We start from the raw sequence: 17,886 nt of genomic DNA on the forward strand, positions 1-17,886 counted from the left end.
GTCAGCTCAAAAATATGCTCTACTGGCGGGAAGTTATCAATTGGAAGACATTCCACATTGTCTGCAATTGAACTTTCATGATGCAAAAATATTGGCAACTCCTCGAGAAGGTCAGTCTTGTGATCCTCTACGTTTCTATTGTTCGACAGATTGAACAGTTTCTTTATCCCTATATGTTTTAATCCTGAGGTGAGCTGGTACACCTTTGAGTTTGTATTGCAGCCCAGCATTTGTCACAAAGTTGTGAAAATGTTCTTAAGTTGGTCTTCCTGCAGGCGTTGTGTACGTAAGAACCTAAAGTCATCACTGTTTTGTGGTGTCATCCTGACCGCATCATCATAATATTGCTGTACCATCACTGACTGTCAATCACTATCTGACCTGCGTACGTGACTCGCCTCGCTCTCCGCTTATCAATGATACGGCGGTTGGCGATATATACGCGCGCGGAATAAAGGCTGGGGGGTTGTTCTGCTGGGAGCTACTTGGTTGGCTGTCACTTCCTTCATCGTGCCGCGAGACACACGACATGGTGTCAGAAGTGGGATGATGCTTCTCGCCCGTGTTGTTTTGGCGGCCCTCGCCTTGCACTCGCTTTGCAAGATGGAAGTACCTACAGCGGTCCCTCCTCTGGCAGTTCCTCCGCCCAAACAATTCAACTTCGACCGAACTTCAGAATAGCCGGAGTGGATTCAAGAATTCGACGATTTCCGCTACGCCGTGGGTCTCAACGAGAGGTCGGAGGAAGCCCAGGTGCGGACGCTTCTGTATACCTGGGGAAGGCAGGCCAGGAAAATGTTCCAGACGTTTGGCCTCTCGGAAACGCAGTCTCAAAGTTACGATACAGTGAGGAAGAAGTTCGACGGCCACTTCGTAGCCACAAAGAACGTGGTTTACGAAAGTGCCTGTTTCCATCGTCGCAAGCAAGAGAGCGGGGAGAGTGTCGACCAGTTCGTTACCGACCTCCATGTGCTCGCTGACCGCTGCGACTTTGCACAGTTCAGAGACCGTATGATCCGTGACCGGTTCGTCGTGGGACTTGCCGATGCAAAGTTATCCGAAACCCTCCAAATGGATGCCAGCCTCACTCTTGAGACGGCACTAGCCAAGGCCCGCCTCAAGGAGACTGTTCGTCGCCAGCAGCAGGAGCTGCGTCCTCACTCAGATGCAGCGACCTCGGGGGAAGTCGACGCCGTGGGCCAGCGGAGTGGACGCACTGGAGCACCCGGCAACATGCAGAGTCGGCTGCCTTCACTTCAGCAGCAGCAGCAGTGGCGGCTCTCCGAGCAGCACCACCAGCTCTGCACGTATTGCGGACGTCCGAACCACCTCAGGACTCAGTGCCCGGCGCGCTCCGCGCGTTGCCACCACTGCAACGCCAGAGGACATTTTGCTGCGGTGTGCCGTAACAAGGTTGAGAAGCCGAAGGTAGGCGTTTCTTCGCTCGAATGGGACCAACCTACCTATTTTGTAGGATCAGTTGGCGCTTCGAAAGCTAGGTTTGTTCAAGTGTCCATTAATGGCATGCCGGTCTCCGCAAGAGTAGACTCTGGGGCAGAAGTGTCAGTTGTTCCGCCCAGCTTCCCAGGAGCACCGCCTAAGTTAACGCCCTCGTCGGCACAGCTGACTGGCGCAGGAAATGAGCGCCTTCGCTTGAAAGGCACGTTTGAATCTGACATTTTTTGGAAGGGCAAAACCACACGACAGACTCTGTATGTCGTAGAATCGGCACATGCAGTTTTGTTAGGTCCTCCCGCCATAGAGGCGCTCGGTGTGGTGAAATTTGTAGATGTGCTGGAAGATAAAAATTATGAGCAAAGGTAACCCCAGCTTTTCTCCGGTCTTGGGGCATTGTCTGGCGAGTACATCATTCGGTTGAAGGCCAACCCGATACCTTTCGCTATTTTCACGCCCAGGCGCATTCCTATTCCTTTCTAGGATTGAACAGGTGCACCAAAGTGAAGACCGCTGTGGTTGTTTTTGGGCACTGAAAATAAAGTCATTATTATTATTATTATTATTATTAAAGGAGGCTGTTAGAACGGAGTTATCTAAGATGGAAGCCAATGGGGTGGTACGGAAGGTAGATGGTCCAACAGAATGGTGTGCAGGCATAGTGCCTGTACTGAAACCCTCTGGCGAAGTTCGCCTCTGTGTAGACCTGACGCAGCTGAATAAGAGTGTACTGCGCGAACGCTTTGTCTTGCCAACAGTGGGCGATACTTTGGGCCAGTTGGCGGGAGCTATGTATTTTTCGAAGCTGGACGCTAACTCTGGGCTTCACCAGATAAAGTTGCCAAGGGAAAGCCAGACATTAACAACATTCATCACCCCGTATGGCCGCTATTGCTTCCGGCGATTACCGTTTGGAATCAGCTCGACACCAGAGCATTTTCAAAAGCGAATGGCCGAAGTCTTGGACGGGCTTCCGGGAGTAGCAAACATGATGGACGACATTTTAATTTTTGGAGCCACAAAGACTGAGCGTGATGACAGATTGCGCGCCGTTCTCGAACTGTTGAGCACTGCCGGCGTCACCCTTAACCGGGCTAAGTGCTCGTTTGCGGTTCGCGAAGTGGCGTTTTTGGCTACGTTGTTTTCGACTCGGGTATCAGACCAGACCCCAGAAAGGTACAGGCCATAACAGAAATGGCCATACCTTCGTCAGTTGCAGACATACGTAGATTTTTGGGCATGGTTAATTACTTGGCGAGGTTTGTGCCGAATCTCGCTGAAATATCTGCACCACTGCGGGAGTTGCTGTTGAAGGATAAAGATTGGTGCTGGGGCGGGTCGCAGCAAAAATCTTTCGATTCATTGAAGGAGGTTATTTCTTCGGCCGATTGTGTTGCGAAATTTAATCCGAGGCTTCCCACTGTAGTATCAGCCGATGCATCATCGTGTGGGATCGGCGCTGTATTGGCGCAGGTGCAGCCAGATGGTCAAAGACGGCCAGTTGTATATCTTTCTCGTTCTTTAACGCAAACCGAGCAGCGGTATGCTCAAATAGAAAAAGAAGCGCTGGCGTTGACGTGGGCAGCAGAACGGTTGGAATGTTATTTGAAGGGTCTGGACTTTCAGTTTGAAACTGATCACAAGCCTCTGGTGACGCTTCTTGGGAAATCGCCGGTAGATGTGCTTCCGCCGAGAGTACAAAGATTTCGCTTAAAGGGGCCCTCCGGAGCGTTCTGCGATGGTCTATTTATGGCGGAAACAGGCCCTAGAGATACTAAAAATCATAAAATTACGATCATGCGCGGCGGATTTCCCTACTAAAATTGCTATCAAAATCCCCGGCACGCCCCCCTTTCTGAGATGACCCCGGAAAACGGGAGGGGCATCTCTTTACGCGTCAGCCAATAGCAAGCGAAGGATCCCGGCGTCACTGCGCGTCACCAACGCCGCCGACCGCCGACCCGCGGAGGAATCTCTCGAACACGCGCGGACCGTCGTCAAGGAACTCGGACTTCGTGCTCGGCAGTCGTCATTCGTCGCACCGCACCGTCGCGCTGCTACTAAAATACGCAGTCGCATCCCACAGATCACCAGAAAAAGTTTGACTCGTTGACGTGGAAGGATCGCAAAGCTGGCTTCGGAGTCGGGATCCACGGGAAGAAGGAACATGTGTCCCGCAAACGCACGCCTGCAGACGCCCCGGGAAGCAGACGAGCCGACGCGCCGACGCATCACCCCCTAGCAACAAGCTTGCGGGGAGAAAACATAGTTCGCTGGTTTTGGAGCGATAATTGCGGACTATGTTTCCCGCACCACAATCAGTTTACGTTTTTCTCAAACTCTAATTTACAACGAGCTTAAAAAGTGTTGGAATAATAACGTTCGCATTCACAGCGAGACGCAGCATTTCCATTGGTCAAGTTTTAGCGATGGGCAGGGAATGGGGTATTGTCTTCCAAGAGAAAATAGTCCCGATATATTTTTTCTGCCATCTGCTTAATAAACGGTTTTGTAATCTAAAACTTTGTATAGATATTAACTTGCACCTACTACGCAATATAAAAACATAAACAGACGATCGCAGAATGCTCCGGAGGACCCCTTTAAGGCTCATGCGTTTTTCCTTCTCAATCTGTTACGTAGCCGGAAAGCAGATTGTTACTGCGGACACCCTCTCTCGGGCGCCCCGCAAAGAAACCGATTTTGTTTTGGGGGAACTGTCATCTGAGGACGTTTCTAGTTTTGTAGCCGGCTGCGTCAGTGAATTGAGACTGTCGGCGCACCTCGACAAAATAAGGTTGGCACAAGAGCAGGACACCTCACGCCAACAACTTTTGCTTTACTGTCGCAATGGTTGGCCACGCTTCACAGTTGTGAGCGGTTGGTTAAGGCCTTATTGGTCAGAAAGAGCGAACCTTACGATTTGTGATGGCGTGCTAATGTATAAGTCTCGCCTTGTGATTCCTCAAAAACTCAGAAAGGAAGTTGTGGCTTCATTGCATGAAGGTCATCAAGGTATTGTCAAATGTCGCGCTAGAGCTCGCGAGTCGGTTTGGTGGCCCGGTCTCAGCTCGGAGCTGGCGTCTCTGGTGAACAACTGCCTGCAATGTGCAAAGCTCCGTGTTCAAAGAGTGGAACCGATGCTGCCCTCAGAAACCCCCGCTCTGCCATGGCAAAAGCTAGGTGCAGACCTTTTTCATTTTAGGGGGAAAGCGTACCTCGTTGTGGTTGACTATTTTTCACGTCTCCCTGAGCTCGCGCTACTGTCGTCAACGACGTCTGCCGCTGTCATTGTGCAATTGAAAAGTTTTTTTGCCAGACATGGTATTCCAGAGCTTATTGTAACTGATAATGGTAGTCAATTTATATCTACAGAATTCAAGGCTTTCTCAGAAAGCTACCAGTTCTGTTACGTGACGTCAAGCCCTCGGTACCCGCAATCTAACGGAGAAGCGGAACGCACAGTTAAGACAGTGAAAAGGCTGCTAGAGAAATCGGCGGATCCATACTTGGCACTTCTGGCTTACAGAAGCACCCCAGGCCCTCTCGGAAAAAGCCCATCGGAATTGCTCATGGGCAGACGCCTGCGCTCTACGCTACCTGTGCACCCTAAAGAGTTGACGCCGTGCACCGCAAGAGGCCTTGCGAGCCTCAGAAGGAAGGATGAGGCGTTCCGTGACAAACAAAGGCGCGACTACGACCACCGCCATGCGGCCAGGCCACTTCCACGGTTGCTACCTGGAGACCAGGTGTGGTTGAAGGACTGTCGAGCCCGGGCTACGGTTTTGAGACCAGCCTCCCGGCCAAGGTCTTATATGGTGCAAACAGAAACAGGAGCAGAGCTAGAGAGGAACCGGCGAGGCCTGGTACTATATAAGGAACCAGCACACGAAACAAGCGGTTCCATCACAAGCGGTTCCCTCTATGAATTTCCGCAGGATTCCGGGGAAGGGGAAAATGGAGAGTCAGAAAACGAGGCGAATTTGACAGAGCCTTCCGCGCTCAATTCTGACTCAGCAGCTCAAGAAGAGAGCGGTACACAGGGGACGTACGTCACGCGTTTTGGTCGACCCGTGAAAAGGCCGCAATTTTATGGGTGTAGCTAGCATCACTAAGTTTGTTTTAGGTGTTCCACTGTTTGTTTTTTGGGGGCAATATAGTTACACTGTTGCATTAAAAAAAAAGGGGAAATGTGGTGTCATACTGACCGCATCATCATAATATTGCTGTACCATCACTGACTGTCAATCACTATCTGACCTGCGTACGTGACTCGCCTCGCTCTCCGCTTATCAGTGATACGGCGGTTGGCGATATATACGCGCGCGGAATAAAGGCTGGGGGTTGTTCTGCTGGGAACTGCTTGGTTGGCTGTCACTTCCTTCATCGTGCCGCGAGACACACGACAGTTGGAAAGCTCCTCCCAGAGCATGAGGACACGTTGCCACCCCATGATGGTTTGTGGCTGCCTCCTACTTTGGAACTTCCACGCCGAAATCCATCCGAGTTGCAGGTGAAGGAAATCGAGTGCTTCAGATTCTCCTTTCAGAATGGTAGGACGCAACTTCTGCCCCGTCTTCTTGATTTCTGAGCTATCTAGCAAGTCTGTCCATCCTATCCCAGACATAGGCTGTAGCCATGGCTGCCTCAAGGAAGCTCCTTTCATAAACAAGGGATAGGATTGCAAGACAGACTGAGGCACTCATTAGCTGTGGGCCACGCTTTACTTCATGTTACTGAAATGGTCTTGAAAAATGTGTCTCTCAGTAAGTTTCGGAGCCATTCGCAATCTCATTTCATGGGTAGAACAATAAAGTTAAACAATATGGGACAACTCAATGACCTCATTTTGATGCAAAATTTGTGTGCTTAGAGATTGTTCCTGGTTGCTTTGATGAGGTGCGGAACATCAAAGACAAAGCAAACATATTCGTTGTCAAATTCAAAAAATGGCTTACCCAGAGACACACCAAGTTGGTTGGCCAAGCTTACGTTTGGAGCCCCTTGATCATACACCAATGCCTTTACTGTGAAGCCAACAGTCTTAAGCTCCCGCAATGAGAGAAATGAGGAAATTTCGGATAACAGAAGACGGTGTTGAAGTGCGTACAACAGTGTATGCAAGGGGCTTAACCCATTTCCTGGAAATTCCAGAGAGCACAACAACCAATGCTCGATCTGCAACAGCGTTCCAAAACCGTTATGTGTAAATCCATGGACAATGTCATGCGCAGGGTTAGAAGTCAAGTCTCTTTTCAAAGAAATCTCGACGAAAATCAAGGTGCAGACACGATTGCAGCCCAACAGCCCGACGGAAACAACAGCGGGAGAAGCTCAAGCCGCTCGGCTCCACAGACTCACATCGAGCATGCGAGTACGCGCGCGGGCAGTCATCAGTCACCTTTTTTGATGGAAAGCCGAACGAACACGCTGAAGCAAAAAGCACAGACGCACGGCACGCACGGCACAAACGAACGACGCACGGCCGAGCAGAGGCCATGCAGAATGATGCTGAGGCGGCGGCGTGCAGGCAAGCAGGCGGACAGGCCTTACGGCAGGCCACGGCAGGCGCCACTTCTCACGTGGTTTTTGTGACGTATAGATTAAAAATATTTGGTCATGCTGTATAGATTAATATTTGGCCATCTGACGTATAGATTAAAATTGTCATGCTAAAGCATGACAATTTTAAAAATTAATACGTCTCATAGAAAGAGTTCTAACTAATTTTAACCAAATTACATGAAAGCGCCACGTAGCGGAGGGCATTAAACGCACTATTTGGGCCGCGAATTGGCTTCCGTATCCTCTCTTTACGTTTACTATATTACTCTATGTTCTCTTTGCGAGATTTGTTTAGTCGGCGATAGCAGATGCTCAGAGGAGATGAGTGCCGTGACGATAAGCTTTCTGACGCTGGTTGCTTCGCTCCATGGGGAATCGAATGTTGGCTGCGGTTGATAGCGACATTGTTTGAAGCTCCCACTGCGTGACGGTGCAGGTTTTAGGAAGCAAATGGCGGCGCAGGGCAGAGGTTTGAAATGAATGTCGCCATTTTGTCCCAAAGGAATGTACTTTGTAGTTTGTATCCGTTGTCGATACTTGTAGAAAGGAGTATCCAGTGACTTGAGCGGCTGCGCATAGAGGCAGCCATCCACGGCTTCTTTCCTAAAGGTCATAAATGGTTGAGAAATGTTATGCAAGGTGATACGTCAAGTAGGAAGATTCAACTGGAGCCAGTGTTACTAAAACATTCAATTGAGAAACTCACCCTTGAAACCGAGGCCACTCGACTCCACCGGATCCAAATAAATACAATAACAGCGCCGCCCTTTAGCGCCGAGTAAAATCATGGAAGCTGATTTATATAGCTGCTGCGAAATGGCATTGTGAGATGGCGTCACAGGCACTCTCGCCACTCGACTTGAACCAATACGTGCAGCATGGCCTCCTTCGCGCGCGCGCTTCGGGATCTGGGAGGACATGGGTGCAGCCCTGCAGTTCCCGGAGTGGCCGCTGCGGACGCAATTGCGGCGTTGCGATCGCCCTTAGTTCGGTTCCCGAATACGGATCCGTGCCACCTTTTCAAAGCAGGCTCGATGCCAATTTCCCAAACGAGTTTTTTTTTTTTTTTTGAAAAGTTGACTGGAGCGTTTTAGAAGAGCAATGAATGGTAAGGAAGAAGCAGGTTGACGGGAACTGAAGCAGTCCCAAGCAGCACATAAACGTGAAGAAAACGTCGAAAGAACGTCGAAGACGACTGTAACGTGACGTCGTACGACGTCGAAGGTCCGGACGTTACCTTCCTTCGACGTCGATAAAACCTTTAAATGTCCGCGAGAAAAGGTGCACAGAAGGTCGAGGGGACGTTCCGAATGACGTTTGTTGCACGTCACATGCACGTCTCAGTGGGCCGTTGCGTCCTCCTTCGACGTTTATGATACGTGTGTTTACGACATCCGGACTACCAACGACGTCCACAGAACGTCGAGACACCTTTCCAAATTACGTTCCCTAGCCGTCGTCGGAAAACGTTGTGTCGCCCCCCCCCCCCCCCCCCAAAAAAAAAAAAAAAAAAGAAAGTTTTTTGTTAGTACTATGTGAAGGCAAGTTGCTATCATGCAAGTACGAAGGAAGTAACTAAAACACAGGTTTGGTACTAACTGTTTATTTGAGGATGTTCAGACTAGAGATGCAATACGGAGCACCTCCAAAAGACGTCCCTGGATGTGCCAGCCTCAAAGATTTAAAAGAACAAACAAATTCACCTAAATAAGTGAACAAGAGATGATGTCACGCGGCGCGGAATGTTCCACCGCTTACCTCGTTCCGCTTCTGATTAATGCGCTGACGCGCGTGCTTTAGCCGTCCCATTGCGCGTAGCTGGTACTCTCGCTGCGTGCACGGGAATGGTTTCAGAAGGGGGATCCCGTCCGCAGGGCGTTCTTGATTGGGATCGTCGGAGGCGTCTGAAGGGTCTTGATCAGAGACTGGACTTGACGCGCCGTTATGTGCACTGCCACTTGCTTTCTGAGGGGCGTCATTCATATCCTCACAGGCACCTTGATCCGAGCAGTAGTACGATTCAACGTGTGAAGCGTTACGGCCTTGAAAAAGGTCCTCGAGCTGTGACTGAATACGACGGCGTTTTTGGCGACCACCGACTTCTTCATGGAAGCGGCTTGAACGACTCATCCAATCGCAGCACTTATACTGTATGCAGATTCGAAAAAAAAAATCACGGCGACATAGCAGCCTGCCTTGTAGACCCGTAGACGTGACGGCCGGTGCTAGTGACTGGCTTTCGGAAAAAGCTGGACCGGGTCCCAGAGCTGTTCTCTCTCGGGCCAATTGACCTTTTTCATAGTTTGGCCACGATCGTGGCGCGCCCTCGCGGGAATCGCTCGAAACACTTTTGGTGGCTCTGGCACCGTCTCTCCGTCGTCCGCGCCAGGCCTGGCGTGCCTCCCGGTCCATGTGTTTACGTGTCTTCTCTGGTGGCGTTGTTCCGTCTTTCCCCATTCTGAACGTGTCTTTCTGTCTTCGTTTGGCGTGCATATTTTCTTCGAAATGGCTGAGGACGACCTGGAGGATTAACAAAAGCTACTGTCTACGATACACAGGACCTCGTTCGTTTTTATACCTTCAAGGGTGCCTAGACATCCGACGCTGCGTCAGTTTCTACCATCGACTCGGAGCCACTTAATCGTCACTTCGGTATCGCGTCTTGCAATTGGCTACTAAAAGAGGGGTCCGCTTTCAAGGCAGAGTCGCAGAGTGTTATGTAAGGAAAGCAATGGTGACCAGTTTCGATACCGACCCAACCATCTACCCTGTGCGGAGCTTGTGAGCCCCGTTTATAAGGCCCGGCTACTACAAACAGCTGATTTTCCTCCCCTTGATCGCTTAAGTTATTCGAGCTTATTGCGTCCGTCACTTAGCCGTCCTGTGTACCGCGCGAACGCACGATCATCACCGTTATTCGGGAATTTGTAAACAAACTAGGGCGGTGTGAAATCCGGGCGGTCTTGATATCGCGAAGGCTCGCCTGCACCAACAAAAAGTAAGGAAAGGTACGCTCGAAACAATCTCTCTTTAAATTCAGCACGTTTACGAACCTTCGACAAAGTGAGATCAGCAAACAAAGGAGTTCACGGTTGGTTGCCAAGGCATTCCATCAGGGTTCTGTCTCCGTGAAGCTTAAATTCGTTTCCTACGCTTTAAATGTTTTGCCAGCGACTGATATTTTTATCTGTTTTTTCTTCTCTTTTCACATGGCACGACGCGAATGTCTATAGCGCACGCCTGAAAGACGGAAAGCTTTATCGTGTTATTCTTTACTTGAGTGCCGTGTATGGCGTGATTACGTCACACAACCTCGCGTGCACATTTACTATTAACGGGAAAATAGTCGAGAGTGCAGGCGAGCTGGTGTAGGTTGAACATGGTGGTAAACTTGATATACAATAATGCATCGAGGACAGGGACGAAAACAAAACTTTTTTTAAGAAGTCCTGTGTCCTTGATCTATTCACCAACACGCTCATTTTTAAGCATTAAACCTGAGACTGGTGTAGGAAAAGGAAAACGCAAAAAGAGAACAGGCATTGTCTCAAGAGACGTTTCCTCTCCTTTTTCTGCCTCCTTTTGCGTTTTCGTTTTCCTACCCGTTTCCGGCTTACCATCATGTTCCGATTTACTGTATTTTAGTTAAAATCAAAATGTCGCGCCGTCACATTGATGATCCAGCCGGCTGACACGGGCGATTCGCGTCCTAGGCTGTTGAAACCAGGGCAAAATGGCGGGGTGTTTGACATCGAGTCTTCTTGTGCACCACCCGCAAAGGCTGCTGAATCTCCATAAAGGCTTCCATTTGAACCATTTTTGCTTTTATTTGTGCAACCTACAGCTGCGCGGTGGTGAGGCTCGACGACTATGAAGCCAAGCCGCGAGAAGAGCAGAGGAGTCAAGCCGAACCAGCACTGTCTGTGCGACCGAGCGGACGAGAGAGCCACCAAAAATGGCGCCTTTCCCTTTCCTCCCTCTCTCTCCGGGTCGGCGCATGCGCCCAGCGATCTCTGAAAGTCGTTTCTCAGTCGTTCCCAAATATTTTGGGAACGACTGAGAAAATACGTGCATCCGGAACTGAGGCTTGTCAATTGTTCGTCCCCCGTCGCTATCTTCCCCCACTTTTCTCTCTCGCTCTCTTCTTGCCGAGTTTCCCGACGCATCGCATGGGGCTCTATGGAGATGCCACTGGCGTCTCCTCTGCCTACCTTTCCCCCTCTCTCTCGCGCCGTGCCGGCTGGTTTAGTTTTTTTCTTTCTTTCTTTCTTTCTTTTTTTTTTTGTGTTTTTTTTTTTTCGGCACGTAAGTGCGGACTGGGCTTGAACGCTTTTTGGACCGTCATCTGGGCCATTCAGGGGTTGGCATCATGAACATCAATTTCCACAAACCGTTGACAGTATCTACCGGATTTCTTCATTGCCGGGCATTTTATTTTTTTTTTTTTGAGTCAACTCCAAAAATGCGCAAGCGTGCAGTGAAGTTGTGCTCTGATATAGTGTGTGCTGGCATGCGACTTTCGTTTGGGTGCGTCACCAGTGGCAACGGAAGCCAGATCTGTACTGACAGTCACGTGACAAGACTTTGCGCCCCGATCTACCGAAAGCGCTAAGGCGCTGGAAGTTGGTGTTATGGATGAACTGTGATGTTGATGCGAATTTTTAGGTTGTGCGCAGGTGAGCATGGGTTACAAAATACGAAGAGAAATTGACGAACCTTAAAACAATCTCGGGTGGTCGCGGAGCAGTATGGATGCTCTTAGGAAAGGATGCAGGCCTGAAATCACCTGGAGAGGGGATAGTGTAGCGGCGCCCCTGAGGCGCGTGCCAGGGCCCAGGACCCATGGAAGACGACAACGCGCTTGCAAAATGCAATAATGGTACAATTCGATCCGTTCTAGACGCCATGGGCTTCGCAAATTAAACCCGTAACAATATTTTAAACAAACCAAAATTATAACAAGCACATCTAAAAGGAATGATATTCCCAACATGCTTTCATATTATTTTTTTTCTTCTGTATACATTGAGTTTCGTAAATGACCTCTTTAGCGTCATCGATTTGCAATTAATATAGAGTTTTAGTAGATCGTTCCGATACCTCCGATAGCCCCGATAACGATACTATGCATGCGCAAGGGAGGCTGTGGCGGAGTATCGGGTATCGTTATCGGAGTCATGGGAACGATCTACTAAAACTCTCTAATAGCATTTTGAAATACGCAAATTAATGTATGAATAATTAAACTTCTGAACCTCTCAAAAATTAATTTTTGTTTGCGGCTCTTGAGCACTGTCACCTTTACCACACTGATTCTGCGGCTGGAGATTGAGCTGAAACATCTAAAAACATCGAACAAAACGTGAGTGGTCGACGTTGCCAGCACGTCTTGTATGATGTATACGACATTGAGGTGTGAACGCGACGTCGCTGAAACGTCATTGACGGGGCAATAATGTAACGTCACCCTGGACTTCATTTTAACTTTGAAGACAAGTGAGTGTTCTCGTGAGTGTTCGACGTTTCTAAAACGTCTTGTCTTGACGTCGTGGCGACGATGACGACGTTAAAGTTGAAACGTGACGTCGCCAGCACGTCACTGACAGGACGATAATGGGACGTCATTTATGAACTTCAGTTCAACGTCAAAGAAACGTGAGCGTTGGACGTTGTGAGAACGTCGTGCATCGACGTCATGGGAACGTTGACGACGTTTGAGTTTAAATACAACGTCGTCACAACGTCACTGATTGGACTCTAATGGAACGTTATATAAGGACGTCGCCTCAACATCGAAAAAACGTGATCGAAGTCATGCGGGACGTCACGGACGTCCGGGACTTTTTCTCGACGTTTCCAGGACGTTTTGTGCTGCCTGGGGTACCACTGTGGAGCCTGGAACGCATCTCCTACTGGTGTGTGTACCGCGTCCAAAAATATGGTCCCTCGATTTCCGCCTAATGTGACAGACGCCTCTTCTGACGCAGGTAGGTCTCCAGCGTGACGGTTCATGGAAGCTACGGTAGCCACAAGCTGGGACGCTTCGACGACGGCGAACCTCGCGTTTGCTCGTGCTTTTCACCAGCATTGTGCCGACCAACCGCCAGGATCGCGACATCCGGCAGCATGACACCCCGGCTTCTGTGACGTCATCTGTTGCCACCTCGGGACCACAGTTGATCTATGGGCGGAGTAGGACGCTAAAGACACCGGTCGAAGACGTACTCCAGGCACCCTAGTACCCCCTAGAAGACAAGGCCCGAGGATGACGTCATTGTTAGTGGATCTCCTACCTGCCCATAGCTGCGAACACGCTGAAGCTCGCCGAGAGTCTCCTCAAAGCGCTCGTTGTGATCACTATTCTGTATCGTAATAGGCTGGATCGCCGATCGAGGATTCTATTGCTGGGGTGTCGCGGCGCGACCGGCAGCTGTCGCTTGACACCAGCTAATTCGTTGGAGTCTGTGGGGAGAAATGGTGAAGACTGCAATTTCTTACCTTGTAGTGTGTTCTCGACAATTACAGATGTATGGCGTTTTTTGGATATGACAGTTTATATTCTGGACGCAAATACCAAAAGCGTTACGATACCATTTTGCCTTTAAATAGATTGCTTTTAAAAGACAAGATGCGCCGTCGGAGCTTAGCGGACGATAGTCTAGAAGACATTTACTAGGAGGACTCACATTATTTCAAGCGGTTGTACAGAGTACTATCGGGGAAAAATGAAATGCGAACAGAGGAGCGCGTGGCTCGCGGTACAGGCTGCGCCGCCTGGAAGTGCACTTAGGTGCGAGGGTGCGTGGCCTACTTCGATGTGTTCACGCCCCTCGATTGGCGCCCCCCCAGCTTCGGCAGTGCGCCTCTCGGTGCGCTGAAAGCTGTCACCGCTATCTTTGCCTGCTCGGCGAGTGCGGCGAGCTTCTTTGCACCGCACGCGCTGAGCCAGCAAAGATAGCGGTGATAGCTTTCAGCGCACTAAGAGGCGCTCTGCTAAAGCTTGGGGAGCGCAGAGGGAGGGACGTGAACACGTCGCAGTAGGCCACGCACCCTCGCTCCTAGGCTCACTTCCAGGCGGCGCACCATGTACCGCGAGCCACGCGCTCCTCTGTTCGCATTTAATTTTTCCCCGATAGTACATCTGGTGCAAGCTTTTGCTTAGAACTGCAATAAAGTCTACCGTAATGGAGTGAAACTCGGGGCGTGTCGCTCAGTTGTTGAACGTGTGCTTTGTTTAGTAACTGAAGCATGCGACGCCTGAAGAGTCGGTGGTTCTCCGGCAGATTTGAACCTGTTTTAATCGGCGTTCGGACGCTTGGCAAATATCGATTTGATCTCCAAATAATCGATATAATGAACGCAGCACATTATAAAATACTCGCCTTCGAGCACCGCGCATAAGCCTCAACATTCTTCCTTTTGTGTGTTTCTCCCGTCTACTTGCCTCTATTGCCTGGTGCCGAGCAATGGGCGCCGGTGGTGCCACCGACGGGTTGCCTATCCGGGATCCAGCCTGCTTCAATAGAGATAAGTGGTTGTGAGTCCCTGCAAGATGCAACCTGGACGGCGCTGCTTCTATCCATGAAGCAGCGCCGCATGAGCGGAAAAGCGCAAGCCTTGTCTTCTAGATTGTATTGTTCAAGCACGGTGCCTGTGCGTGGGAGCCATATGCGCTGCCAACCCAAGAGCGAAACATTACGCTCCGTTTAAGAAGCAGAGGCCTGACGCTTAACAAAGTACTGGCAACATGCATATATTATTGCGGCAAAATAAAAGCGATAACACGACGTCCTATCCTCTCTGTCCCAGAGTTCCGCAATATCCTTTTGGTCGTCGTCTTCGTTGGAGGTCCGTGGTCGTCGTTGCCATTGACCGTCAACGCACATCGTCGCTTGTCAAACGCATTGCGTTTTTAAGGCAGTAGTCCTCGACATCAGACATCATTGGCCGTAGTCATCTCTACGCTCATTTTAGTCATCGGTCGTAGTGAGCAAAAAGTTAGGGCGCAAAGGAGCGGGTGAAGGTTTAACATAATTTAAGACAAACCCCTGAGACTGGGGCAAAGACGGAGGACAACACAACACATAGTGTGTTGCACATTAATGTGTGTTGTGTTGTCCTTCGTCTTTTCCCCAGTCTCGGGGATTTGTCTTCAATTATGTCCGTAGTGTTTTTTGTCATCATCCGTCGTCATCGTGGTTTGTCTAAGCATTTTACCTAACGCATGACAGGGATCAAGTTACACCTATTTACTTTTTTTCAATACTGAAGTAACAATAGTTTATTAATTTCAGAGGAAGGTACCGAATAGCGTATTTTAGTTCTTTTTTTAGAAATTACTAGAGTAGCCTGTTCTGTTACTTTTCAAGAAAATAAACAATCGAAATATTGTCGTTACATCACCACAAACAATTCCTAAAACGAATAAGTCTAGATTTTTTTCTTTCAGTGAAAAAGACGCATCTTGTATTTTCCTTACTTTTCGGGAAACGGAGCAGCTAACGAACGAAAGGGCTCGTTTTGACGAAAACCCGGTGGTGTCTGTCAGTTTGTCAGCGCTGAGAAGGGAATGAGAGGTTGACGCACGCTGACGTCGGCGCTTCGGTTCAATAGGAGCGTCGCACTTGTCACCCTCTCCCCCTCCTTCTTCTTGTCTCCTCGCCGCACACAAACGAAAGGCGCCGCCGGGTTTTCGTCGAACCGAGCGTTCTAAAGCTAACACATTAAAACTGCGCGAAAAACACGAGGGGCGGGTCAAAGAAACTAGACACGCTCATTCTACGAAACAGTTTCTGGCGGTTGTCCTGGATTCGCTTTGGCGAGGCCGACATTGCTTGCAGTGAGAAAATTAATTAGCACATGTTCTATGGACTACCTAAATATAAAGTGCGCCTGGTTACATTGTACTCGGTACGGTCTCAATAACTGCCTTGGCGAATGTTTTTTTTTTCACACTGATGAAGGCTCTTACCCATTATACCATTATTATCGTATAACCAGATTAAGAAGCATCTTGAATAAACCTGGAGGTGATCACCTTCACTGAGCTACAAATGACTAAATCCGATTTTCTAATTTATATTGGCATGACATCTCGAACTTTATGGAACTGCCTGTTTACGGACGATAACGCAAACATGGATCACGTCTACGCAAAATATATGATATTAGCGTTATTAGGCGTATACGTTGCTCCAATTTGCAATGATATTATAATTAAAGTAAGGACTTAACTGTTAGCAACCAAATGAAAACAATTGGCGTATTTGCATATTATATGTATAGGATACGCAACAAACAAGCGAGATTGATATGAGTTAATAGTTACAAGCTTGGGAAACATTAAAATTTTCTGTTTTATTTTCTCTAAATTTTTGAACATGGTGGATGTATAATATATATTTATATATATATACTCCGGAATCTGCTGCGTATTAAATGCGATTATTTGGAAAATTTATTTAGCTTTCTTTGAATGTTTCGTATTTTTGGATTCCATTACATATAAGTATGTTTGTTTTATTATTTCAAAGCGTGTTTCTTTCAACCCGTCTAGAATCTTTTGTGAAACGTTTGTCTATATGCTTGCACATAACTCAAATAAATTTAATTACAAATGCTGATATATTTATCCTGAACTTAATCGTCGTAGTTTGTGTACATCATATTTTACTCGATCACAACCCTTCTTTTAACCTATTACTTTTTAGAAAAATAGCACATGGCAAGCTATGGAAGCCAAATGCGCTTCCAAATATATTTCAAGATAATAAAAAAATGTTTTATTTTTGTGTTTTAAATAAATACTTATCTGAAAGCGTAATTGCATTTTTTCATGATTTAAAATTTGTTATAGCACCCTGAGTTTACATTCAGATATAATGTTGGAAGTGTTTTTATCATCCAGGTATGCACCCGACCGCGGCTAGAATTCGATGCATGAATACGTACGCGTCTTCCCTACCCACGGAGGTTGTCCACAAGACAACGCACGTCTGATGCACGCCGCTGCGACAGATGTCCGCACGGCCCTGTGGCATCCATCCAGGGGTCCATCCGCAACCATTTGCTCTCAACTCACCTTAAACAGATACTCTTGTCGACACGAAGGTTCCGCGCGATTTCTGGGCGTTCTGTATCAGTGCACGAGTATGTCATTTGCAGAAATACTGCAAATTCAACGGATATTAAACAAAAATAAAGGTTTGTCATCACGTGTACTCGCCTCGGCGGGCGCCTTTGATGGAGCGGTGGCGCCATCTGTCGGCTTTGACGGGAGTTAGGTGTATGTCGTGTCTGAAGGGACGCCAAAAAAGAAAAACAGAAAGTTTTTTTTTTTTTTTTTTTTAATATTTACTCGGGCCAGTTAATTCCTTGAAAGTCTCATATACAATATGCACATCTGCGGGCATCTTGTGGAGCGATGTGTTCTGAAAGCGGCTTATGTGGTTTCTTCAAAAATGCACAGCGTCACCGATTGCACGCTACAGATTTGCATGAGGACTGTGTAAAAAGAAATGGAATAATACAGCACAGAAAACAGGTTGTCACTTATAACAAGCACTTAAATAAAAGACTAGCATTGCACGAAGGAAGTGCAATAAGGCTGTATCAAACATCATAAAACATAGTAACATGAATTATAATGCAGCATATCAATGTTAAAGCATGTGCAATAACAAAAAAGAAAACATTTCCTCTGAAGTCTCAGTGACCACGTGATGTGGAAGACAATTCCAATCACTCGATCGATTTGGGAAAAAAAGAGTTTTATAGCATATCAGTGCTGCATCTAATATTTTAGTTTTATTTTTTGCGGATGGTCCACTCTTCAGGAAAGGTAATCAAGATTATGAGAATAGTTAC

At 48.2% G+C, this 17,886-nt stretch overlaps 1 protein-coding gene across 1 annotated transcript; it reads left to right on the top strand.

The window, feature by feature from the left end:
• Positions 1 to 888: 888 nt before the first annotated feature.
• On the top strand, positions 889 to 17,211 carry LOC121836007 (the record flags this gene model as incomplete). Its single annotated transcript, XM_042290612.1, has 2 exons — positions 889 to 1,509; positions 17,185 to 17,211. Coding segments are annotated over 2 exons (648 nt in total), but the record flags the coding sequence as incomplete, so codon positions are not given.
• Positions 17,212 to 17,886: the final 675 nt, after the last annotated feature.

Source organism: Ixodes scapularis, unplaced genomic scaffold (genome assembly GCF_016920785.2).
Source record: "Ixodes scapularis isolate PalLabHiFi unplaced genomic scaffold, ASM1692078v2 PGA_scaffold1__304_contigs__length_218370807, whole genome shotgun sequence".
Classification (NCBI taxonomy): Eukaryota; Metazoa; Arthropoda; class Arachnida; order Ixodida; family Ixodidae; genus Ixodes; species Ixodes scapularis.